This window comes from Manis pentadactyla, chromosome 1 (genome assembly GCF_030020395.1).
Source record: "Manis pentadactyla isolate mManPen7 chromosome 1, mManPen7.hap1, whole genome shotgun sequence".
Classification (NCBI taxonomy): domain Eukaryota; kingdom Metazoa; phylum Chordata; class Mammalia; order Pholidota; family Manidae; genus Manis; species Manis pentadactyla.
In genome coordinates, this window is record NC_080019.1 from 203,873,153 (window position 1) to 203,900,325 (window position 27,173).

General features: G+C 44.8%; 2 protein-coding genes across 8 annotated transcripts in view; one reads left to right on the forward strand and one right to left on the reverse strand.

Moving 5' to 3' along the window:
* Window positions 1-930: 930 nt before the first annotated feature.
* Window positions 931-8,800, forward strand: MKRN2OS (MKRN2 opposite strand). The gene is given in 5 exon segments (XM_036911401.2): window positions 931-1,286; window positions 4,355-4,404; window positions 7,421-7,583; window positions 8,390-8,607; window positions 8,610-8,800. Coding segments are annotated over 5 exon segments (669 nt in total). The 5' UTR covers window positions 931-1,068; the 3' UTR covers window positions 8,630-8,800.
* A 1,939-nt stretch (window positions 8,801-10,739) lies between these two features.
* TSEN2 (tRNA splicing endonuclease subunit 2) overlaps window positions 10,740-27,173 on the reverse strand; it is a 49,506-nt gene continuing 33,072 nt past the window's right edge. For 4 of the 7 annotated variants that reach the window (XM_036911393.2, XM_057506544.1, XM_057506536.1 and 1 more), the window contains 4 exons: window positions 19,857-19,893; window positions 18,992-19,103; window positions 17,811-17,900; window positions 10,740-13,257 (listed from right to left, as the gene is read on the reverse strand). In XM_036911393.2, the coding sequence (XP_036767288.2) occupies window positions 13,015-13,257; window positions 17,811-17,900; window positions 18,992-19,103; window positions 19,857-19,893 (482 nt within the window). In that variant the 3' untranslated portion in view covers window positions 10,740-13,014. Of the gene's footprint in view, window positions 13,258-14,902; window positions 16,899-17,810; window positions 17,901-18,991; window positions 19,104-19,856; window positions 19,894-27,173 lie in introns of those variants that run through there. The other 3 variants (XM_057506557.1, XM_057506551.1, XM_057506556.1) reach the window with 2 other exon arrangements.

Consider the following 27,173-nt stretch of genomic DNA (forward strand, 5'->3'; position numbering starts at 1 on the left):
AAAAATCCCCCTTGATATTGGTGTCATGAAGATGAATATATTCTCAGTTGAAAATAACTTGGATATTCAAACAGCTGAATAGCCACATGGTTCATATTAATAATGAACAATCTCAGATCTCTGTCACCTGAGCTGAGTGTCTAGCCATAACCTGTTTGCCTGCACTGTAACAAGAGAAGGGGTTGATTTAAATGACTGCTAAGATCTTTTCTGGTTCTGTGAGTCTGATAACCATTTTAATCATTTTACAACACTAAATATGCACCTTTCTGCATCAGGATACTGATTTAAACGCATGTTGTAAAGCGCTTTTCTGAAGGCCCTTTACCAGCCATGATACCTCCTTTGTGGGTCTCCCCTTGTGATGGCTTTCCTTTGGAGCTATAGGTGTCGAGAGGGGATTGCTGAAATAAAGTGCGCTGCAGCAGCAAAGTGTGAATTCCTGTGCAGTCGTCCAAAGGATGAGCTGGACCTATATTCCTGACATTGTGGGTAAGTTTCCAAGCTGAGAGAAGTACATAAATTTCAAACTGTTCTGTTAATATTTTATGAGCAAGATTACTTTTACAATATAAAACATCAAAAGAAAAGAGCCTCAAAGTAGGGACTTCATTTATCCAACAACATCTTATTCTAGAAACACAAAAATAAATGTGTGTCCCTAACTCCAAGAAGCTCAGACTAATGAGTAACCCAGTAACAGCTCTGGTAGAAACACAGACCCAGCACTACGACAAGCACAAGGAAACGCTGGGGGAAGCGGAGGAAGGTTTCACAGAAAAGTAGGGCTTTAAGGGATGAGTAGGGCTGCCTGTCAATGGCTGCAAAAGGTACAAAGGTTACGAAGAAATCTCACAAGTATGCACAAATGAAAACTAGCTCTTTAAGACAAGGGTTTATGGGATGGCCTGGTTACTGGTTAACCCTACTCGGTTTGGCTTCTGAAGCCATCAATCAGAATGACATCATTGTTGATCAGGCTACTCGGGAGGCGTGCATTTGCTGGCCCTGTAATGAGGAAAAGGAAGTCTCAGAAAACCACCCCAGGCTTCTCAGGAGAGGAACACCATGCGGGGGGCAGAGGCTGGAAAGCCCTTAATTAAATTCAACCACTGCAAGAAATTCATCTACAGTTTCAGTGTGCCCCAGTGCTGCCCCCTCTGCCAGCAGGACATGGGCCCAAGGAAGCTGGAGGAAGCACCTGTTAGCATCTCTAATCCGTTTACCAATGGGCATCAGGAAAAATGCTCCTTCCTCCTCAGACCAACTCAAGGGACGTTTCTTAGGTACAGTGTTTCTTAAGTGTGACATTGAACTGTGCAAACTTTCCTTCTGTGTTTTACTCACTAGAACTTTCTTTTCCTAATATATACTATATGGTGTGAGGTTTGGTGGGTAATCTTTTGTGTTTTGGCATTAAATCCTAAAACATAGGCCTCTTTTGTTTCATAAAAACAGAGGGTGTGTATAGTACAAGAATATATGGAGGTCAAGCCTGCTAATACAATTTTAAGAGAGAAAAATCAATAGGCTGGAAGTTTTTTTACCCATAGATTTTGTGCTGACAGGCGAACTGGGAAAATGACTCAACAGAAATCTTATCAAAACAATACCTCTACTGCGAGTTTGCAATTTCTGTGATAAACAGGTACAACATACAAAGCCTGAAGAATGGCTGTGGATAGGCTATTTTACATGGAGGTGAATGAAAGTGAAGACCAGAGCTGGTCACCTGAACCGTGGATTCCGCCAGCTCTAAAGATTTCAGAAATCAAAAGAATGGGTTGTGCCCCTTAGCGTCCTGCAGAGTGCACAGATGGGATTGGAAAGGGCCGGCCGCAGCCTGGTTTTGAGAGCACGGATGCCCCCGCATGCTGGCACGTGCTTCAGGAGGCGTTCACGCGTATCCTGGTGAAATGCCGAGACCTCCACCTCTCCAACTCGTGATCTCGAGTGCTGGTTTCAGATAACAGAATGGGCTGACTATTCACTTCCCTGCTAACTAACTTTCTTTCAGTTTCCTTCTCGTCCTGGGGTGGATGAAATGACCCAAAGGGTGTAAAGGGTGCTGCGCCCTGACCCTCCCTCCGGAAGGGCAGTGTGGACTTTCGGACTGTAACGCCCCCGATTCCCATCCCGTCCAGACCAGCTCCAGAACTACCTCGAGTCTTTGGACCCTCGTCTGCCAAACGAGGATCCTGTTGACCTTGCAGAATTGCGCTGGTCAGCATGAAGGCACAAACCTGGTGCAGGCACCAGCCACGATGCCCAGCCAATGTGCTCCTTCCCAGACTAGTCATTTATATTCAGTTCAGAACGTAACTGGCAGAAGCTTCATTTCCACCTTAATCAGTGAGGGAGCCCAGCTGTTTTTCAAGAGCCCTCATTCATGCTAACTTGGGAGTCAACACCTGGCTGGATCCTAAGTTTCGGTGAAGTGGTTGAAATTCGGAAGTGATTTGCAGTAACACCTGTTCATTCAACAAGTCCTTAAGGAGCAGCTCTGTGTGCAAAATGCTCGGGATGTCACAGTGAACAAGCCACAGCCCTACTCTCAAGAAATGACATGACCCATGGGAAGCTTTCAGGTTGGCCCCTAAAAAGCATTTATTTCTTCTGTGATGAGGTAGTGGCACCGATGGGCCTGGCCCCCTGGCATCCACAGAAGGGAGGTGGTGGTGGTAAAACAGGTTATATGCCTTGGCCTCCTCCTCTCCCCGCAGGTGCTCAGGCCGGGATCTGCAGAACCCCCCCCAGCAGCCTCCTGCTCTCCAGACCCTCTAAGGCCAAGTTCCAGATAATTTCCAAACCCTCAGGACAGACTCCCACCACTCACCTTGAGATAATTTCACCTACTTTGTAAAAGAGAACAGCCATGACTCACAGGAATCACTGAGGCTCTGATCTAACTAGATTAGGATCACCCAGGACTGCCACATAGGGTTGTGCAGGTTGTGCACTGAACAGAGGTGCCTGGCCAAGGTGAGCTCAGTGTGCGCCCACTCGCCAAGGTAAGCACCCTGGGCAGAGCAGCACCTGCAGGAAGAACAGGCACCTTTGCTTCATTTGTACAAAGGTGGGACAGAGAGCGGTGGCTCTGCCCCCTGCTCCTATCATATGCTTCTGTAGCATTCTGTTTTCCCCCCTTCACAGCACTTTACACTCTATTAAAAACTTGTTGAAACTCTGGAAGCAAGCAAACTGTGAGGGCAGAGACCTCATCTTGTTTCTTGTTGTGTCATTAACCCTTCACTTGAAATGACAGGCTCATAGTTGACACACGATAAATATCTGTTGCGTGGCAGAGAAATAACCGAAGAGCAGGAGGGAGGGAGGGAGCAAATGCCTAAGATGGAGGCAGGAAATGCTCAGGGACCAAGCCCGGGGTGGTGTTCACAGGGTGGGTGCACACTGCCACTGTTTTCCCCCAGTTTATTCCCAACCTCTGAACCCACACGGCCTCAAAAAACTCAAAGTGGCTACAAGATGACCTGGGGGGATCACTCTGAAGAAGACAGGGCAGCCATTTGTGTCCTTGGCTATTTTAAAGCTTGGAACTGTTTGCTTTAATGAGGAACCAAATATCCAGACCTGTGTGTGGTCTGACAAAGGAGCTTTGTCATTTAAAAATTACATCTGGTTTATTTGACACCTATAGGCAGCAAGCACTCGATAGGCATTTTACTCTTCCAACCAGCTTGCCAAGAGGCTTATGATATTCCCATGTTACAGATGAGGAAACTGAGATCAGAGAGAGAAAGTCAGTTGCTAATGTCCCAGGGCATTACCTGGGATTGCTTATGAAGGTTAAATGAATTGGGAGTTACAGATTTAGTAAACAGATTCAGGTAAAGAATCATTTCAGGAAACGAGAACCATCCAGGAGGAGTGGGTGTGGCCACAGGCTACAAGACCAAAATAAGCCATTTTAGTTTTGAAGGTAGAGGTGCACTGAGATGCCTTCATAGTTCCCTCCCGACGTTAGCCTGAGCAATAGGCTGTAACGTCACACAAGAGGCCAGACTAAGGGGCCCTTCAACAACTGACCCCTCAGGCTCCCCTGCTGGAGCCAGGCATCAGGCTGGCATCATAGTATGTCTTCCTGCTGGCCTTCCGGCACCCTGCCTTCAATACTGGGGGCCACAGGATTCCGGATGGAGGCCAGGGGAGTATTTTCTACCTCGGCTGTACTCTTGGCTCGACCGGTTATGGAACGGCCTCTACTAACTTGGCCCCCAACAGCAAGTTTTGGCACAAGCCAAGAGAGGAGCCCCGTCACTCTCCCACCACTTTAAATAGTAACTCTTAATGCTGGGCATGTGCAAATGAGAAAAAATAAACTTATTTCTTTCAGGGATTATGATGGAAGGTCTGATCTGCACGTTGGGATAACCAACACAAACGGTGAGACATTTTCACAGTATTTTTAGCTTAAAAAATCTCCATAATGTCAAGTTGGAGGAGAGCAGTATTTCTGGAGAACAGACATCATGGCAACATTTTATGAGGGTTCTTTTGTTCCCTGCAGTTTCCTCGTGCACCGCGAGGAGACTGCTACCCTTAAAGAGAGAAATAAAATACTCGGCTTTACAGCAAGTTATTACTACAACAATACTATCTGAATGCTCTTCAATGTTTTCTTGGCCAAGAGCATCACAAACCTGCAGGTCTTACTGGGTTTTTTTTTTTTTTTGTTATCATTAATCTACAATTACATGCAGAACATTATGTTTACTAGGCTCCCCCTTTCACCAGGTCCCCCCTACAAACCCCATTACAGTCACTGTCCATCAGCGTAGTAAGATGCTATAGAGTCAATACTTGTCTTCTTTGTGTTGCACAGCCCTCCCCATGCCCCCCCCCCCACATTATACATGCTAATCGTAATGCCCCCTTTCTTTTTCCCCGCCCTTATCCCTACCTTCCCACCCATTCTCCCCAGTCCCTTTGCCTTTGGTAACTGTTAGACCATTCTTGGGTTCTGTGAGTCTGCTGCTGTTTTGTTCTTTCAGTTTTTCTTTGTCCTTATACTCCACTTATGAATGAAATCATTTGGTACTTGTCTCTCTCCACCTGGCTTATTTCACTGAGCATAATACCCTCTAGCTCCATCCATGTTGTTGCAAATGGTAGGATTTGTTTTCTTCTTATGGCTGAATAATATTCCATTGTGTATATGTACCACATCTTCTTTATCCATTCATCTACTGATGGACACTTAGGTTGCTTCCATTTCTTGGCTATTGTAAATAGTGCTGTGATAAACATAGGGGTGCATCTGTCTTTTTGAAACTGGGCTGCTGCATTCTTAGGGTAAATTCCTAGGAGTGGAATTCCTGGGTCAAATGGTATTTCTATTTTGAGCTTTTTGAGGAACCTCCATACTGCTTTCCACAATGGTTGAACTACCTTACATTCCCACCAGCAGTGTAGGAGGGTTCCCCTTTCTCCACAACCTCGCCAACATTTGTTGTTGTTTGTCTTTTGGATGGTAGCAATCCTTACTGGTGTGAGATGATATCTCATCATGGTTTTAATTTGCATTTCTCTGATGATTAGCGATGTGGAGCATCTTTTCATGTGCCTGTTGGCCATCTGAATTTCTTCTTTGGAGAACTGTCTGTTCAGCCCTTCTGCCCATTTTTAAATTGGATTATTTGCTTTTTGTTTGTTGAGGTGAGTGAGCTCTTTATATATTTTGGATGTCAACCCTTTATTGGACCTGTCATTTATGAATATATTCTCCCATACTGTAGGATGCCTTTTTGTTCTATTGATGGTGTCTTACTGGTTTTTAAGAGGAAGAGAGATGTCTGGAGGGGTTGAGTTACTCATGATTTCATCTTGTGTTGGAACCAGAATCTGGATGCAGGCCTTCTGCACCCCAATGGGTCTGCATGCTGCAGAGTCATGGCAGGGATGTGAGGGAAATTGGGGGATGCAGCACCAGGACATGTGGGGGATGCAGCACCAGGACACCTGCAGTGATCCCACCTGAGGATGCAGAGTCTGCCACCCCTGAACCAGGAAAAGGGCCTGGGTGTCCCCGTGGCAGGAGCTGTAGGCCTGGGAGTGTGAGCAGGCCAGCCAGGTGAGGCGGCAGGTGAGGCCTCCTCACAGGTGAAGTTGGCCTTTCCTTACCCCCAGGAGGCAGGAGAACCTGCTGCTGGGAACAGAAACCCAGGACTGGGCTTTTGAACTCAGACTGACCCACGTGAGCAGCCAGATTTACTGCCAATCTTTATTAGTGGAAATTTCTTGCTGACTTAAGGAAACAAGATAAACCCATTTGTAAATAGAGAATTTCAACAAAAATATTTGGAGATGATAATCCTGGCATCTATTCTTGTTTCCTGGGGGCAACGTCAGGACACTGGGGAGCAGGTGGAGTGAGAACTGGGTCATCCTTAAGGCAGAGCTTTGCTGGGAGCAGGGGAGAGAGGGGCTCATCTGCCCTCCTACTTCAAGCAAGACCCTGTGTAAATCTCTCAGCAGGGGAGGCTGCCTCAGAACCTGATCCTGGAGGAAGGTGGGTGGAGGGCCTCTCCCACCTGCTCTCTTGACGGCGATCCTGCCTGGGTTTCTGTTACATGATGTTACCCGGGAGCTGCTGTCATTTTCTTTTTTTTTTCTTTTGGTATCATTAATATACAATTACATGAACATTGTGGTTACTAGAATCCCCCCATTATCAAGTCCCCACCACATACCCCATTACAGTCACTGTCCATCAGCATAGTAAGATGCTGTAGAGTCACTACTTGTCTTCTCTGTGCTATACTGCCTTCCCCGTGCCCCTCATGTAATGTGTGCTCATCGTAATGCCCCTTTTTCCCCTTATCCCTCCCTTCCCACCCACCCTCCCCAGTCCCTTTCCCCTTGGTAATTGTTAGTCCATTCTTGGGTTCTGTGAGTCTGCTGCTGTTTTGTTCCTTCAGTTTTTTCTTTGTCCTTATACTCCACTTATGAGTGAAATCATTTGGTACTTGTGTTTCTCCACCTGGCTTATTTCACTGAGCATAATACCCTCTAGCTCCATCCATGTTGTTGCAAATGGTAGGATTTGTTTTCTTCTTATGGCTGAATAATATTCCATTGTGTATATGTACCACATCTTCTTTATCCATTCATCTACTGATGAACACTTAGGTTGCTTCCATTTCTTGGCTTTGTAAAAAGTGCTGCAATAAACATAGGGGTGCATATGTCTTTTTGAAACTGGGCTCCTGCATTCTTGGGGTAAATTCCTAGGAGTGGAATTCCTGGGTCAAATGGTATTTCTATTTTTAGTTTTTTGAGCAACCTCCACACTGCTTTCTGCAATGGTTGAACTGATTTACATGCTGTCATTTTCTGAGGTCCCCTTTGCAGAGGGGTGCATTTTCCCTTCAGCTCTGCTTGCCTCTGGGTTTGGTTGCAGGAGTTGTGTATAATTACACCATGCATGGTGTCCAGCAAGATGAAGCAGGGTGGGAGCAGAGTGTAAGCATCCCCTTACTGCAGCCCGGCATGTTTGGACTGATGGACCAGTGGGACAAGTACCTGGAAGACTTCTCCACCACAGGGGCCTGGCTGCCTCACAGGTGCGGAGTTGCCGAGATACCCCACTCCCTGGCCCTCCGTCAGCACACAGGTGCCATCCCAGCTCACGGAGGGCTCTAAGCATGTCTAGGTCACATTGATTTAAGCAGGGGTTGAATTACTTTGGGTTTTCTGCAGAGCTGAGCCAGTGTGCATTTACGCAGCAGAATCACAGTATTTTAAGAGCTGAAAGGACCAGAACTTGGTACTCTAGTTATTTTAGTTGTTTGACTAGGTATATTTACATATTTAACATTCAATTATATGCATAGCAAAAGCCATAGTATATTCCCGTAAATTTTTTTTAAATGTTCAAAATGTAAACATATCTAAAGCTTTTTATCATTGTTTAGCAACTTTGAAATTAATTTCTCAATTCTTTGCTCCTTCAACACTTATATACTCCCTCAACTATATATACTTATGGATTTAAATGGTTTTGAGGCTTCCCTTGAAATAAGTATAGATACTGTGGGATACCCTGAAACTTAGAAATCACTCCTAGATTCATCTGGAGAATCTAGAATTTCTGTGAAGTTGAGTTCCCCAAGCTGGCAGTTTATACACAACTGAAGTCACCACTCCGAACATTTGGGGAATCCGCTCCCATCGGTACTTAAGTTGCAAATAGAAATAGCCCAAGATGCCATGTGTCCCTCCAGTTGCACCTCGGAGCTCTGCTGGCCAGCGGATAGGGGCCCAGCTGGCAGAGTGAGGCCCCATCTCAGGAAAGCCCTCTGGTGGCTCCTCCACCAGTTCCTGAGCAGCTTGAAGGCTAAGCCCCCTCTCAACATCCTTGTTTTGGAAGGTACGAGGAAGACCACCACAACTGCTACAGCTACACCCTCACATTCATCAACTGTGTCCTGACCACAGAAGGCAGGGAGCTCCTAGACAAAGAGGAGTTCACGGAGAAGTACGTGATCCCGAGGACAAGGAAGGCTTCCAAGTACATCACTCTCTACCGGGCGATAGAAGAGCGCGGCTTCTATGTGATCGACCACCCTGATCGGGAGCCAGACCCTCCCCTGCAGGCGGTTTGTGCTAAGCACGCTGAGCAGGGACAGGACGAAGGGGTTGCTGCTAGTTTGTAGGCACTAGGGGTTTCTAAATGTGTTAGGCTGTGGTGAATAAAAAATGTACAGCTTTCTTTTAAGCACATTTTCATGGACTGCTGTATAAGAATTTATAAAATAAAAATTGCCCTGGGTTTTAAAAATTGTATGTCATACAATGAAATTATTTTCACAGTGTTTTGGTTTTTAAACAGAATCCATGTTATCACATAAAGTGGTGGTATCTTTTATTCACATAGCAATGGAAACTAATCCTATAAACTGATTTGAGCTGAACAACGTCACCTTTCAATGTGAACAAAGAAAGTGGGGATTTCTAGGAAGGCGAACGAGACACAATTTATGAAGTACCGAGTACCTTTACCTCATTGATTTTATTTAAAATAGCACATAATAACCTTTTGGCAGTTAATGCTAAAGAGAAGGAAAGAAAGTATGCAGGCAGACAGAAAGACAGAAAGTGTCAAAGTATTAAGTTAGGAAAGGGCACTCCTTCTGAAAAGCCCTTTCTTAGTGTATAGCACAACCCGGACTTGCAGTTCCCCAGCTCAGCAGAATGCCAGTCTCTCCTCTTTTTTGCCTCACGGGACACAAGATTGGGGTGTTAGATCTGCCATTGCAAAGCACCTTCTGTGCCCACTTTAAATGCATAATTCAGAAAGGACACAATGAAAGGCCTGTCTTCCCTCTCTAGCAGGAGGAGACAATTGGGATAAAAGCAACTATGAAGAAATAAGGTGACTTTTAACACATCAGAATTCATATCCCCAAATAATCACCCAACAATAAACAGCCAATGAGCAACACATTTCAGAATTCCTCTTTGGAAAGTGCTTCTGGAACTGACTGTGTTTTTGACCAAACTCTTCCACCTCAGCCTACTCCCCCAGCCTCAGCAGCAAAGGATGTCTCATTCCCAAGAACCAAATCCATCTTCAAGGTAGTAATAATGACCCAGTAATAAAGATATTCAGAAAACTTGCCACAGATCTTAGAGCCTGTCTCTAAAGAGACTTTTGACTAGTGTTTCAGCCCTGGCAACGTCAGTGGAGAAAAGTGCACGGCACGCTACTGTTTGCATTTGTGGATTCAGGTGCTGTTAAGAAAAACAAGGCTTCCTACAGAATATGATACTGCTTTAAACAGAACTGTGACTGCTATTCTGTGGAATAGCACAAGAAGTCACAAAGACCTCAGCAGGGGAAGAGGGATGAAGTATCAATCTTGGGAAATATTCCAATCTGCCCCGGTTCTCTTAACAGTCCGTTTTAGGACTCCGCCTCTCTGGCCCAACTGTTGACTGTATTATTGGGAATCATAGCAGGTTCACTTAATGAACGCTCATTAAGGCCTCCACACCAGAGCACACACTTCTTACCCTTCCCTTTGAATCCCTAAGACCACCTTGCGAGGAAGATGCTAACATTATATTATAGAGATGAAAGGGGAAATTGAGGAAATGACCTGCCCAGAGCCACACTGTGGCAAAACCAGAGGTCAAACCCAGGTCTGACGAAGCCGTGCACTTAACCCCGGGCCACCCAGCAACCTGAAAGCAACCAGTGGTTCCTAGGGTGTGCGACGACTGCGTCAGCCCTTTGCCATCGTTAGAGAGGAAAGGAAGACAAGGGTTTCGCTTTCATTGGCATTCGAATATGGAAAAGACATAAATAACACAATTCAGATAAAATATGAATTGTCAGTATCAGAAATGCCAACTCCATGCTTTCTCTTAATACTGCATCCCGTGATTTTCAAACAAAGCTTGAATGGTCCCCATGCCCGATCTGAGGGGCTGCTCTCCAACCTGGAAATGAATCGTACTTTTTCTTCCACTTCAGCAGGCCACAAATTCCCTACTTGTAAAATCACAGCGCCACCCTCCAGGATTCCCCCCAAACAGGGAATCAAGCGTCGGAGTGACACCAATAGATGGCAGTGTTGCTCAGGTTTGTAAAATGAAGAACTGAGAATGCTTCCCCGGTTTCCTTTATCACAGCCGCTAAATGTTGACTGCAGGGTGCGAGGACTCAGCGTGACGCCAGCTTTGCTTGCCAGTATCAAACGGCTCCCCTGGCACCTCTTCATCTCGTGTTCTGCCCTGCCCTGGGTACACACCAGCTCCTCCATGAACGCTCATGGGTGAGCCCCCACCGGGCTCCTTTTCACAGCAAGGTCAGAGTTTGCCTCAGTGGTAGTGATCGGCAAGACGAAAATGACCCACACAAGGGTGTTTTTCCAAAGCCTCTACAGTGTGCATGGGTTATTCTTAAAAGCAGGAAAACCCAAAAGACATCATTTAAAACCCCCCACAGTGGCCGTATCTAGCTCCCTTTGCCCAGGGGGTGCTTACTATTTCATTTTCCCCCAACCCACATTTTCCCCAGAGCTGTCTTCATTACTTGACCTCAAATTATTTTTTTCAGTCATGTCCTTTCCCTGCTAGGGCATAAAGTAGGCTTTGCATTTCCTGGAGAAAATAATGATGGCAGTGCCTACGCTTTTGGTTTGTCCATAAGGGAAAAAAGTACACCCACCATGGGCCAGACCTGTTCACAGGTCACATCATTTAGTCTTCAAAACAAGCTGGGAGCCAGGAATTATCCCCATTTCACGGCTGAGGGAACTAAGGTTCAGAGTGACCGGGTATCGTCCCCACGGCCACCACAGTCTTCCTGGCACAGACCTGGAATTTGGACTCAGGTGTTTCTCATTCCGTTCTTTCTACTCTAACAGAATGTGCATTTTAAAGGTTAGGAGAAAGTGTTACCTACCCTTGCAATATCGTTTCTGAAAATGTAAAGATTCTAAAAAAAATTTAAATACTTGAAAGCTTTCACTCAGAAGAAATTAAGAGTGAATTACTTGGTTAGTTTAACAATTTCATAAATGTGCTCTTTCATGCCATGTGTTCTTAAGTGAGGCACTCCTGTATTTCACAAGAGTAAAAAGACTTAATTTTTTGTTTATATATATAAAAGCAAAGATTTAAGATAAATTGATGGGTTTAAATATCTCTCAATTTTAGAAAAGGGCCTCAGGTACCATTTTAAGGATGGTAACATTCATGGTACAATTACTTGAGTCTAATCAGACTTCTAAAAATTCAATTGGTAAAACTGTAAATGGAAGGTGGGTGGTGGGGAGAAGAGATATTTCATTTCTTTTTAACTCAAGTACTCCCCCCCACAAGGAGAAAACTGTTAAAAACCACATTCAAGTTAATAGTAACTTAAAAAAATAATGAAAATGAAAAAATGCTTTAACAATAAAGGCAAAATAATTAAGACAAAAATTTTATTCAAGAAGTAACAATGAATGTTCAGACTTGAATATTATGCTCAAAAACGTAGGGAAACCTAAGCAGCTCCAGCCTGCTATACCACTCACACTGGTGTAATAACTGCTAAGTGTAACGTATGAACTGATTACCTTATAGAAGTGCATCTGTGGGGGACTTGGTACAGTAAAGGGACAGACGTCACCATCTCCCCTTACCGTTTGGGGACAAGGGTGGAAAGTATTAGCTTCAGAAACTGAGCTCCGAGAATCAACACACAATAGTCACCTGCACAAGTTATTGTCTTAACAGATGACAGGTCACTGTGGTTTATTAGCACACGAGGGTTTCGTCTTTCCCTCCAAACTGAATCATCATGGCTGCAGATGACTGAAAGTCTAGTATGAGTTAAGCACTGTGTTAGTAAACACTTTGTAAGGACCAACTCACTGAATCCTCCATCTGGAGCCAATAACATTCTTATTTTTACTTTTATAAAAAACAGAGATGAGATTTATTACATAAACCTAACTTCAAGTGAACAATTCAGTGGCATTTTGTACATTCACGGTTGTGCAAACACTTACTTCCTCACCCTGAAAGGAGACTCTGCACCCAAAAAGCAGGTGCTCCCAGCCTGGTAACCACCAATCCGTGTTCTCTACAGATTTTTCTGTTGGGGGTGTGAAGGAATCATGGCTGAATAGTCTCAACTGTACGTGCGCATGGATAGCATTAACTTTATTTTTTAGGTGAGGAAACTGAGGTTAAGGCTGCAACTGAGCTAGTAGGTGGATGCGCTGGGATGCAAACCCGGATCCGACTCCAAACCAAGGAGTCCTTAACAATCCTGCCCTCTGCCCAATGCCAGTCAGAGACCGCGGAATTGCTGACACCTGACACCAAAGTCAGAGCTTCAGAAAATCCCCCCAACTGTAAGCCACCGACTCAGTCTGAGGAGGTGGTGCCTTCCAGGGGTGCAGGTGTGTGGCTGCAGGACAAGGTACCAGAGCCCAGGACTCCCGGGGATGCTCCAGCAGCTTCCAGGGTGACTGCCCAATCCTAGCTGCGGGCTGTTCAGGCGGCAGGATGAAGGCCTTGGCTCACTGCAGTGGCAAAGCAGACCCCCGGGCTGAGAAGGCCATCACCAGGTGCCCTCTCACTTCTCTCCACCTCCTGCACACAAGCAAGCCTGCTTTTGTTATCAAATGGGCCTAGTTTCCACAAACGCATTTTAGTTCTCAACCGACATTTAACTCTGAATATAAACTGACCCTCTGTCTTCTTGTCTGTGGCCACTTTGGTGGGCTTGAGACACTCCTGGGAAGGGAGGGAAAACGTCACTGTGTTAGGTGCTTTTGACTTCTCCTTTATCCAAGTAACCACAGTGAGGGAAAGGTTATCATAGCCCCCATCAAGAAGGTAAGAAAATTAAGGCTCCTGAGAGGCAAGTAAATTGCCCAAAGTCACACAACCACTGAGAGGCAGAGCAGAGATTTGAATGGTTGCTTTCTAGGAGGCTCAGCCATTACCCAGCCTTCAATACAATGATCTCTGGGGAAACTGATAGGAAGCTAAGAATCACACATTGCTTGGATGAAGACGGGTCTTGACAGAATCTGCGAACCTCCTGGTGTCTGCAAAATCATATGCACGGCACAATCCTGATGAGGGGGGCCTCAGGCTGACCCCCAACCTTGAGGTGGGGGACCACCACTCGGCACATGCCCAGCCCCACCGGGAGCCGTGGACAGCCCTCCTCTGGCCTCCACCTGATGGGCTTGCTTTCTGACTCCACGTGGTTTTCCAGACTGCAGTTATGTGGAGGTCTGGGGAAGGCCCTGAGAACAGGGCCAAGAGCTCAAGGGTCAAGTCCTCAGCTTGTGCTTCCTGGCGGTGGTGTTCAGCAGCCAGACCTCCCTCCCATGGAGGGTCCCACCACCCCCACTCAAAAGGCTATTGTGGTAATGTAGGTGGGGCATGGGGAAGGCAGCACAGCACAGAGAAGACAAGTAGTGACTCTCACGACACTGATGGACAGTGACTGCAATGGGGTGGCGGGAGGACTCGATAATATGGGTGAATGTTATAACCACAATGCTGCTCATGTGAAATCTTCATAAGTGTGTATCAATGATACCTTAATTGAAAAAAAAGGCTCCTTTGGGATAAGAAGATGGGTATTTGTTCCATCTCAACTCCTACTGCCTGAATATTGACTCTAACAATTTGCAAAAAATGGTAGCCCAGTAAGAGATGATGAGTGTGTCAGCCTTTAGCAGAGTCCTCCAGGCCATGAGGCCGGGGCCACAGGACCCAGTGGGTGCTGAGCTGACTGTCCAGGGTTGCACTGTTTGGGACGTGGTGTAGGATCACGGCGTTTCCCTACTTTGTCAAATGACAATGTCTCCTACGGAAGTGGAAAAAGTCATGAGGAAAGTAGGTGAGATTCAGGCCTATAATGTCCCCTATGTTAGAAAAACAAAGTTGGAAGCGACTGTGTATCCAGAAAGGTGATCTTATAGAAGCTTGGATCTTGGCCTTTTCTGGGTATGGCTTTTTGCACTGGGTGACAAAATATAACTTGTGGAAGTGTTGGTTCCACAAAGGTTTACAGTGTTCTTGACTGTGGCATGCAATTTTTACAAAGCTTGTTTAGTTGTCGTACTGAGGACCCACGGCCTGTCAGTGTGATGAGCACTCGCTGGTGCAGTGGGTGGCTTTGAAGCCTGGGAGAGCTGGAAAGAGATGGAAGGCACAGAGGACTCGGTGAAGGATTTCGATTTTAAAGCAAGTCTGGAAAGTTTGAGATTTAAGAATCATGTAGGCCGGATGCTTTGAAGGGTGTGGGTGAAACAACTACTCTCAGTGAGGCTGCGGCAGTTCCCTGGTGAACTGCAGAAAATCTGGAAGGTGGTTTTAGCACAAAGCAAATTTCCCATCTTGACAAACCTGAACTTAAAACATAAAAGCCACCTGGTACATTTATTTCAGAGAAAACAGTGGTAATGCTCCCAAAGATAAGCTAATGTTGCTTTTAGCTGGAAACTGTGGGTGATGTAACCCCAAACCTTTGCTGGTACACCATTCCAGAACCCCAGGGCCCTTGGGTCATGCTGAAGAGGGTATGGCCTGCTTGCTACATGGCATTCAAATCCTATAGCTGATGCAGGGAAGTCTTTTATACAAGGCTTCTTTGACTGAAGATGCTGTGGACATCTTTCTGCAGCTTCCAGTTACAAGTAATATCTGTGTGGTCTTCTGGCTTTTCTGTCTTTATTGCAGCCTCTGTATGGACTTACCACCATCTTCAGAGCATCCCAGCTGATGTAAAGTCTCTGCTGTGCAGTGCTGACAGGATACAATGCTTTGATGAAGGAGTCATGGAAGTTTTTACCATAAAGGCAGCCAGTGCACTGATCAGCCTTGGGAGTGTCACCACACGTGAGGACTGGGATAGAGAGGAATGGCTCCTGAAACTTTGTGCTGACTTTAAAGGTTCTGAGAAGGTGGTGATTCAAAGCAGTCTTTTACCTTCCTAAGGAGCCTGGAGTTAGCAGAGCACAGTAAAAATGCCGAAGAACTTTTAGTATCACTAATGAAGAGCAACGGACTTACTCTAAGAAGCTCTTTCAAATGGACAGTCATTATTGGTCTGAAGCAAGGGAAACAGGGGCTCCAGTATCTGAATGCTGAATCCTTAAAAGGCAGATCATGCAGACGTGATTTTGCTGTACAACAGCAGGACCGTAACTTGAACAGAAGCACTGAGAACACACAACTATGAGCAAAATCTTGCTCAGGCTGTCAGCCTCAAGGCCATGCTTCAGTGAAATGTGAATAGATGCTCATTCCGTTTTTTTTCATCTCACAGCTTCCTAAGAGAGTTCTTAGCTGTCCACTTCTGGGGTACCTAGTGCCTAGGAGACTGTCCGCCAGTGTCCTGAATTTGGACACTAGATGGATCTGACAACTGTTTCCCTCACGCCTGGCCTGGCACCTCCTGCATTCCCCACCCACCACCCCAACCCGTCACTGGTGTGCAGTCAATTAAAAAAGGCTTTCTTTTTATGTTTCACTAGATGTTAAGTGCATTTATTATGCATCTTTCATACATTATTTCAACTGCATATTTTGATTTTATAACAAGTTCACTGAAGCAAGATGTAATTTTAAAAAATCTAATACCATATGTGTATTGTACACAAACATGCTCACCAATGAGTTCATGGAGAATTACATAATTAGGTGATTGGTGTTTTAAATGTCTTCTATGATACAGACATCCTCTGTAGATATCAAATGGATTTTCAGACATTTGAGTAATTGGTTGACGTTCTTGGATAAGCTGAGACATGTTATTATTTTTTCCATTTAAAATAATGGAACACAGAGTCCTGCAATCTCAAATCTGCTCTCTGGCACTCTTTCAGGAACAGACTGGATGTGAATAATGAGATGCATGAGTACAAAAGAGATGTGGAAACTGCAGTGTCACATAAATGCAAACTATTACTATTTTCAGGTAAAATCAGAGAATTAACAGAATTTCCCTGATGCTGGGAAGTCTTCTTGGGACCCACCTTGGCCATTGAGAGGATGGGGACCCAGATGGAGAGGACAGGGACCCAGTCAGAGGCCCAGAGGCGCGAGGCTGTGTAGGCAGACTCAGCGCCGATATCCTGGTCCTGGTAATGGGCACTTTCTTCTCCTCTGTGTCATCTACCTTTAAACATATTAACAGTTCTCTGGTGCTGGGAGTGAACTTCAAAAAGTTCACTTCAAAACTTTGAAATTATTGGGCTGCTATAATAAGGACTCTTTACGTCGCTCTGAACCTGGCTCACTGTAGGGGACCCACTCGGTGTCTGCTGGTGGGGTCAGAATTCCGAGGCTGGCCATCAAAGCTCATCTGGGTCACTCCTCTCTCGTGAGGGCACCCAGCGGCTTAGAATCACCTCCTGCATTCGACCAAAACAAAAAGGTGACCGACTTCAACAGACATGGAAGCACATGCTGGGCATGGGACACGTGGCTGCGTTTCACAAAGCACTGTCTACATGCAGATGGTAACTGCCTCCATTTCTTGTAACTGAAACATGCGGAGAAAATGTGAACGTAGCCAATAAAAAACCTTATGTGCCAATAGTATCTGGCGTAATCATGCCAAGATTTTAAACATTAAGCTGGTCTCAGCTGTACTTTTCTATAGCATGTTTCAGGAGCAGAGGGCCAGTATGAAAGCTAGTGTGTAGCCGTACCTCCAGGTCTAACATGGGCTGTATATTTGGTCAGCCCTGAGAGGGGAGGAGGGGGAAAAAAAAGGCCAACCTAGTGGGATGAGCGGGACAAACTGGATGTGTAAAGCGCTGGGGCCCTGGGACCGACCAGCAGGCATGTAGTGGGATGGGGTGGTATGAACAGGAGGAAGGGCGCAACGTTAGAAGCCGAGGAAACCATGGCGTGCTGGGTATGGGGGACCCGAGACAGGGCGAGGGGCAGAAGCAGCAGCACGCATGCGGTGACTGGGTGATGACCTGAGCAGCCTTGGAAGACAGAGCGGGACTCAGCTCGACACCGCATGCCGGACGCCAGTCAAGAAGTCCAAGGAGAGAGACCACAGAGACACGTCTCGTCTCTGGGACTGAGACCCAGGAGAGGTGCCCGCCTGGCCGAACAGGTTCAGAAACCAAAGGACAAAGCAGCAGCCGGAAGGAAGTGGGGTGAGAGTGGGTTTAGCAGGGAAAGGGCCTGAGAAGGCCTGTCACCAAGGAAGGTTTTTAATTCTTTCCTTGGGACCCCATGTTCCAGGGGACACGATAGGGTGGACAGAATCTTTGGGATGACATGAATTTGTCTTGGAGGCCACCTACCTGAACTTGAATTTGTTTCATACATTCTGGTGACTCCATCTCTTTATCACTCATAGTAGACGGTTTAATCAAATAGCACAGCAGAAGTTCCTATTGAGAAATGAAAAGAAATCTCTACATCCCACTGAACAGTTATAGTAATTTGGGGGCGTCAGCAGGAAGGGCAGGCGGTCTCCTCCCTCTCTGTGCTTCTCGGCACTCACAGAGCACATGGGTTTCCTCCCTGAACACAGCTGGGCCGGCAGTGTAGACTAAGGACCTGCCACTTAGTCTCTGTTGACATGGCAACAGAATTCAAACAGAGCACTTATCCTGATTATAAACACCATTTAAAATATTAAATACATGCTACGAGTCCCATAGAAGGGGCACACAAATTCTGGGAACAGTACTTCTACAGGCTGAAGCTACTCCTACAGGCCAAAGCCTAAGGAACTTGACCTGCACTCAGAGCAGCCGTCATGGCCTCTGCGGGCCTTCGGGGTTCACTGCCCACCCTCCCTTGAGCAGCAGAGACAGGGCTGCAGGGGACCACGTGTTTTCAGTTAGCCAATTACTGAATAAGAGAGAACACACAAAGCTTTCGTTCTCCAGTCTGGCTATACAATGAAACTTCCCTTCTCTCTGACAGCGGCAGGATATAGCAGAGCACAAGCCAGGAGGTCAGATGGCTCTGGGCTTACATCCCAGCTGTGCATGAGCTGCATGTTCTTAGGTTTGTCACACAGTATCTCTGACTCTCTGATTCCTCTCCCTTAGGATGAGGATAACAACAGGGTGGTGAGAAGACATGTGAAGTGTTTAGCAATGAGTATCAACTCCCTTCCTCTTTTCAAGAGATCTGCTAACTCTGAGAAGAAACGGGTCAGTTTTGACTTCTCTGTGAACGCGTGTGAGGGAAGTCGAGAGCCTGTGCTGGCTGTGCGCGCCCACAGCCCTGGGAAGGAGGGCAGCGCTCACGTACATCAGTCACTAGGGGCAACCTGGAAACTCCCATCCTGGAGCTTAGCACCAGCAGGTGGTGGCAGGGAACGTGACAGGAGGATGGCTTCTAGCCGTCTCCCAGGACTTCACTGGCAGGAACCCTTTGAAGTTCCTACAAATGACCTATGATGCTACTACATTTAATAAAAAAGCCCAGCCGTTTCAGTGATGGGTAAATGCCAAAGCTGACGTGTTACCTTGGAGACATTAACTGACACTCTGCTCAAGGCAGCCAGTGACTTCCAGCTGAAAGGCCTGCGAAGAGAGCCCCTGAATTGGTCATCGACTAGCTCAACGATGACAGAGTAACTGGAAGACAGAGTAAGGGCATTTTAACAAGGAAAAGCATAAAGTCAACTTGTTTAAAAGAATACTGTTTTTTTTCTACCAAGAATGAAGATACAGAAAATAAGACATACATCATCTGATCCTAAATTCCCCTAGACTGCTACTCAGAAAAATATTAAAGTAAAACTCACTTTATGTCACAAACTTCCAGGCTGATTTCAACATTTACAGGAAAAGAAACCAGAAATAATTCTCCCAATGTGAAAGCTGTGAATACACTCTACTGTTTAGAAACTAATACTCACTGATAATAAGATGAACAATTACTATACAGATTAACTCAATGTTTAATATTAAAGCACGTGTTACCATAACCTATTTATTATCTTCTATACAGTATAACAATATTTGTACAAAGCACAGACATACAGTATCTATCCCTGTCAGGCCAAGAAGAACAGGACTAATTGTACTTGTGGTGCTAAAAATTAATTTTGTGTGTGTATTTTTTTAATTGAAATATAGTTGATATACAACAGTATATTGGTTTCAAGTATACAATACAGTGATACGACAGTTACTCACATTATTAAATTCTTACCCCAACTAGTACAGTTACTGTCAACATAGACATTCTCTATGCTGTACTTTCATCCCTGTGACTAATAAATATTATGATTGAGATTTGTGCTGTGGTGCTGAAAATTAAATTGGTGGTCACAAATTTCCTCCTGCTCCTTTAAAACATTAACTTACTTAAAAATCACTACAAACCTTGCGTGGTAAAATGGAGGGCCTTTTCGATACAACACTGCAAAGAACAGAAAGAAAACATGTAACAGCTCAAAATCAAAATCTTATTAAGTTTTTCCTTCTCCAAAGGGACTTAAACACCCAAGTATCTATATGTGGGTAATTTGCAATATGCCCAATGGTCTATTTTTAAAGCCCAAACTGTTTTCTGCCTGGGGCACAATGCAATTAGTTAAGCAAATCTGTTGCCAAGACCCTAACACCCTCATCCTGCTACCACTGACTTCTATTCCAAATTCAAGTACTCTCCAGAGTGAGACTGGGAATTATGTGAAGCTAGTGAAATTTGTATAATGTGGACCAACACTTTGTTATTCACTTAGAATCAGTATAATTATTCCAAGGGTCTGAGCTATTCTGGCCGGGTACCAACTTTGGTGTTGGTGCTGGAGGTGACTAAGACTCACACCTATTTTTTTTTTTTTTTAGGTTTACTTATTTATTATTATTATTATTATTATTATTATTTTTTTTTAGATAATTATTTTTTATTGAAGGGTAGTTGACACACAGTATTACATTAGTTTCAGGTGTACAACACAGTGATTCAATATTTATATACATGATAATTCTAGGTACCAGCTAGTTGTTACAATATTTTGACTATATTCCTTATGCTATACATTACATCCCGGTTACTTATTTATTTTACAATTGGAAGTGTGTACTTTTTTTTTTTTTTTTGGTGAGGGCATCTCTCATATTTATTGATCAAATGATTGTTAACAACAATAAAATTCTGTATAGGGGAGTCAATGCTCAATGCACAATCATTAATCCACCCCAAGCCTAATTTTCGTCAGTCTCCAATCTTCTGAAGCATAACGAACAAGTTCTTACATGGAGAACAAATTCTTACATAGTGAATAAGTTCTTCATGGTGAACAGTACAAGGGCAGTCATCACAGAAACTTTCGGTTTTGATCATGCATTATGAACTATAAACAATCAGGTCAAATATGAATATTCGTTTGATTTTTATACTTGATTTATATGTGGATCCCACATTTCTCCCTTTATTATTATTATTATTATTATTTTTTTAAATAAAATGCTGAAGTGGTAGGTAGATGTAAGATAAAGGTAGAAAACTTAGTTTAGTGTTGTAAGAGAGCACATGTAGATGATCAGGTGTGTGCCTGTAGACTATGTGTTAATCCAAGCTATACAAGGGCAATAAAACATCCATGGATGCAGAAGATTTCTCTCAAAACAGGGGGGGAGAGGTTCTAAGCCTCACCTCTGTTGATCCCCAATTTCTCACCTGATGGCCCCCCTGCGACTGTGCCTGTCTTAGGTTGTTCCTCCCTTGAGGAATCTTACCCGTCTCTAGCTAACCAGTCATCTTCCGGGGCCATACAGGGAGATGTAAAGTTGGTAAGTGAGAGAGAAGCCATATTGTTTGAAAAGGTTAGCTTTTTACTTCTTTGCAGATTCATGCCCTGTGGCTTCTATGCCCAGCATTTGTCTTGAGGTATCTTTAGCACTTGGAGGAATTATGATACTCGGTAAATTCGATATGAGGCACGAATTCTATTTAAGGGTTGTAATTAGGAAGGAAGAAGAAAAGCTATAGAGGTAGCAGACGGAAGAAAACATGGGAATATTGTTTATTTCTTTGATATATCTTCTTGTAGAGTAATTTAAGCATGTATAGGTTTTAAACTACTAATTAAATTGCACACACACATTAACATAATAGGAATACAGTTACATAACCAAAGCAGATCTATAATTACCAGCCATCTCCAGTGAGGCCAAGAAAACCCGTTAGGCACCCTAGGCATTTGTGAAAATTTGTCTATGATATGATGGATATTGTCCAACTGTACTTGACTCACACCTATTTTTAAGAAATTCAAAGTCAGATGGGGGAAAAAGTCATGTAACCATACAGGTCACTCGGGAGATCTGTCTGCTCTACTAATTCAACCCGTGAAGGTCAAGAGCTGCCACCCGGTGAGAGAGCCAGTGGCCTGGCGCTCTGCCACTGCGCAGGGAAGCCTTCAGAGCGAGCGTGCGGTAGGAAGCAGCTACCTATTCACAAACCCATCTCATCGCTCTCTCCGCATGTGGCCAGGCCACGTCTCTCTGCCTCCCAAGCAGCCAGGCGTAGTAGGCTGAGTGTCACGTGGCACTTACAGGCTGGCCTATGTACTTGTTCCTTTTTGAAGATGACCTTGGAAGCTGTGTGGTGAAGACCCTGAAGCCACAAGGTAGAAGCCTGGGCTCCCGAAGCACCCTGGGAGTTGCTCTGACTGCCTCTCAGAGACACTGGTTTGGGATTTCACATTAACACAAATTAACTTCTGTTGTTAAGCCCCTGAGATTCAGGGTTATATGTAACTGCAGCTATAGGAACTACCTTAACACACATACTTATACTGTAAGCTCTTGGATGTCTGTGTGTGAAAACCAATGCGGAAATTCTGATCCCTTTGAGGAACTGATAGAATTTTCCTTTTTGGTCATATCAAGCCTGTACCTAATCATGCTCCTTTTGGCTCAGGAATCCCAGAGAGAGTCTGCAGCATGAGGTTAGTAAGGGTGTAGGACCCACGGACAGTACAGTGACCCTTCACCTAGTCTACATTTTATTCTGTTGCTAGTCTTTATTTTTCATGGTCACACTTCCTTTTTATTATGTATTTCCTATTTAAATTGTACTTAAAGTATTTGGCAAGTCAGCTCAAATCCACTGTGACAGGGCACAAATTTAAGTAAACATACAATTATCAACTTTTTGAGGTGTGGTGTAGTGGAAGGAAACCTTGTACTGGGAGGAAATTGAATTCTGGAGCTGTTTCCTGCCCAGTCCCTGGCAGGCTTAGCTGTATGACTTTAAGCAAATTATTCACTTCTTTGAACGTCAGTTTCCAAAATTGTAAAATGAGGACATAAGGAGAAATTAAGATATTTTCTATCCCTGAAATACCATTATCTATGATCAATTATACATCTTCAATCTCATGTGCATCTGCAACATTACACAGCTTGAAATCACCTCAGATGACCATGCTGGAGGTACAGAAGTCAGAAACAAGAACACTGGTGTCACATAGACCACAGAGAGCACCCTGTGTTTCAATCTCCTTATTATGAAAAATGAGGGTAATGATAAAGACCAAGGTTCTGGTACAGTGGCTAGCATAAAGCCAAGTGCACATAAAGTTACAGCAGTCCCCTTATCCATGGGGGAGGCTTTCCAAGACCCCCAGCAGATGCCTGAACTGTGAATAGTACTGCATCCAAATATACTGTTTTTTCCTACATGCACACACCTATGGTGATGTTTAATTTATAAATTAGGCACATTAAGAGGTTAACAATAACATTAAAATAGAACAAGTAAAACCATACACTGTAATTATAAAGTTCTGTGATATGGTCTCTCTCTCTCTGGTCCTCCCCCTTGTCATGATGTAAGATGAACTTAAACGCCTGCGAGAGGAGATGCGGTGAGGTGAAGGGAGTGGGCACTGGGACACAGCGTTAGGCTACTGCTGACCTGACGAAACGTCAGGAGGGTCCTCTGTATCTGGACTGTGGGTAACTGCAACCTTGTTAAGTGAAACTGAGGATAAGCTGTTCCTATGGGAACAGCAAGGATGACTGTGTATTCAGAGGGAAAAGTGAAATCGTTTTATAAACTTGCTTCCCAAGTAGAAAGACGAAAGCTTCAGAAGTCTAAGAAACACTGGGCATTTGACAGTAAAGGCTAGAAGACAGGAGCAGATGGAAAGTTCTATCATAGACGATGGCCAGGACATGACCTGTGGCTGGGACAGCGGTGCCTGAGCACGGGCAGCAGTGCGATGGTGAACTCAGGCGCTGCTGGATCACTGCGGGCCATGCGGCTAGTCTGTCCCTGCAAGTTACTCGGCCATCACAAAAGCAAAGACGTAATTTTACACAGAACACCTGCCGCCGGCCCTTCAGCTAAACAGTCAAACTCAGTATCACCAGGAGCAGGGCAACCTGACATCATGTACCTCCTGATGTGGCACAGAAAGTACACACATCACCTACGATGCCAAAAAATGATGAGTTTCAGTCTAATCATGACACAGCGTATTTAGAATGTGGGACACATTACGGGACTGTTCAAACACAGCCAATGACATGAAGAAAGAAACAAGGCAGAGGGATGGCATTAGATGAAGAGAGACCAAACAGACTGCGGCTATGTCCCCCAAAGCCACATCCACATCCGGATCCCTGGCGCCTGTGAGCGGGACTTTACTTGGAGAATGGGTCTCTGCAGGGACTGAGCGATGTGGCTGCAAGTCAAGGCCTGCTCGGCACCACTAGCAGCTGGAAGAGGCAGGGGATGGGTTCTGCCCTAGAGGCCCTGGAGGAGGCACAGCCCTGTCGACTCTCCGATTTCAGTCTCCGACTTCTAGAACTGGGAGAGAATAAATTTCTGTTGCTTTCTGCCCCCAGTTTGTAACATTGTCTTATGGTGGCCCTGGAAAAGAGAAGAGATGTGATAGATGGAAACCAAATGTGATAATGAACCTTGACTGAAGCCTGTATTAAAAAAAAAAAAAAAAAAAAGGAGAGAGAACCAAGATGGCGGTGTGAATAGAGCAGCAGAAATCTCCTCCCAAAACCATATATATTTTTGAAAATACAACAAATACAACTAATCCTAAAAGAGAGACCAGAAGACACAGGACAACAGCCAGACTACATCCACACCTGCGAGAACCCAGTGCCTCGCGAAGGGGGTAAGATACAAGCCGCAGCCTGGTGGGATCCGAGCGCCCCTCACCCCAGCTCCTGGCAGAAGGAGAGGAGTTGGAGCGGGGAGGGAGAGGGAGCCCAAAACTGCTGAACACCCAGCCCTAGCCATCTGCACCAGAGCGCAGACACAGTGGTGTGTGGGGTGCTGGAAACTAGGGAAACAGGACAGTAAGACCTGTGAGCGGGTCCCCGCAGCCAGTACACCTGGGACAAAGAAAAGCGAGTGCTTTTTGGAAGTCTTAAAGGGACAGGGACCCCACAGCTGGATGGAAGCATCCTGGGACACTTAGCCCAGCAGCTGCAAATCCCAGGGAACTCTGGGCGCCTGAACCCCGGCAGCGCAGCTCGGAGGCCCCACATGGTGATAAACAGCCTCCCGCCTGTTCACCCTCCAATGCGGCTCCGCCATATTGGAGCAGCAGCCTGAGGCAGGCCACGCCCACAGCAACTGCAGAGCTAAATAAACTCCATAGCTGCTGGGCAAGATCAGAAGCCCCGTTTGCATGCAGCTGCCCAGCACAAGCAGCTAGAGGCTGCTGTTCTCCCAGGAGAGGAAGGCCATAAACTGGCAAGAAGGGACTTTCTCTTACCCAACACACATGCCAGCTCCCCACAAATATATCTATTGCCATGAAAAGGCAGAAGAAATTGATACAGACAAAGATCACAGAGGCAAACCCTGAGGAGATAGACCTAAGCAGTCTTCCTGAAAAAGAATTAAAAATAAAGCTCATAACCATGCTGATGGAGCTGCAGAGAAATATGCAAGAGCTAAGGGATGAAGTCCGGAGGGAGATTACAGATGTCTGGAGGGAGATTACAGAAATGAAACAATCTCTGGAAGGATTTATAAACAGAATGGATAAGATGCAAGAGGCCATTGATGGAATAGAAACCAGAGAACAGGAACACACAGAAGCTGATGCAGAGAGAGATAAAAGGATCTCCAGGAATGAAACAATATTAAGAGAACTGTGTGACCAATCCAAAAGGAACAATATCCGCATTATAGGGGTACCAGAAGAAGAAGAAGAGAGAGAAAGGGATAGAAAGAGTATTTGAAGAAATAATTGTTGAAAACTTCCCCAAACTGGGAGAGGAAATTATCGATCAGACCATGGAAGTGTACAGAACTCCCAACAGAAAGGACCCAAGGAGGACAACACCAAGAGACATAATAATTAAAATGGCAAAGATCAAGGACAAGGACAGAGTTTTATAGGCAGCTAGAGAGAGAAAAAAGGTCACCTACAAAGGAAAACCCATCAGGCTATCATCAGACTTCTCAATAGAAACCTTACAGGCCAGAAGAGAATGGCATGATATATTTAATGCAATGAAACAGAAGGGCCTTGAACCAAGAATACTGTATCCAGCATGACTATCATTTAAATATGAAGGAGGGATTAAACAATTCCCAGACAAGCAAAAGTTGAGGGAATTTGCCTCCCACAAACCACCTCTACAGGGTATTTTAGAGGGACTGCTCTAGATGGGAGCACTTCTAAGACTAAATAGATGTCACCAGAGAAAATAAAATCACAGCAAAGAAAGCAGACCAACCAAATACTAACTAAAGGCAAAAAATAAAATCAACTACCCACAAAAGCAGTTAAAGGAGGCACAAAAGAGCACAGAATAAAACAACCAACATATAAAGAACGGAGGAGGAGGAACAAGAAGGGAGAAAAATAAAGAATGACCAGACAGTGTTTAAAATAGCTCAATAAGTGAGTTAAGTTAGACTGTAAGATATTAAAGAAGCTAACCTTGAACCTTTGGCAACCACGAATCTAAAGCCTGCAATGGCAATAAGTACATATCTTTCAATAATCACCCTAAATGTAAATGGACTAAATGCACCAATCAAAAGACACAGAATAATAGAATGGATAAAAAAGCAAGACCCATCTCTATGCTGCTTACAAGAGACTCACCTCAAACCCAAACACTATAGGAACAAAGAAAGACTGAAGGAACAAAACAGCAGCAGAATCATAGAACCTAAGAATGGACTAACAGTTACCAAAGGGAAAGAGACTGGGGAGAAAGGGAGGGAAGGGAGGGATAAGGGTGGGGAAAAAGAAAGGGGACATCACGATTAGCATGTATAATGTAGGGGGGCATGCGGAGGGCTGTGCAACACAGAGAAGACAAGTAGTGATGCTACAGCATCTTACTACGCTGATGGACAGTGACTGTAATGGGGTTTGTGGGGGGGGATTTGGTGAAGGGGGGACCCTAGTAAACATAATACTCTTCATGTAATTGTAGATTAATGACAACAACAACAACAACAACAACAACAAAAAAAAGAACAGCCATAAAAGCCATTTTGGGACACCTGGGAAAATTTAAATATGGACTGAATATTTCAATGGTATTTCTGAATCACTCTCATTTCTTGGGTACTATACAGCATATAATTATGTAGGAGAAAGTCCCTACCCTTTGGAGCTGCACGCAGAAATTCCTGTGGGTTATGTGTGCAAATGCAGGAATGTTAACAAAAATACTTAAAAAGTTTGACTA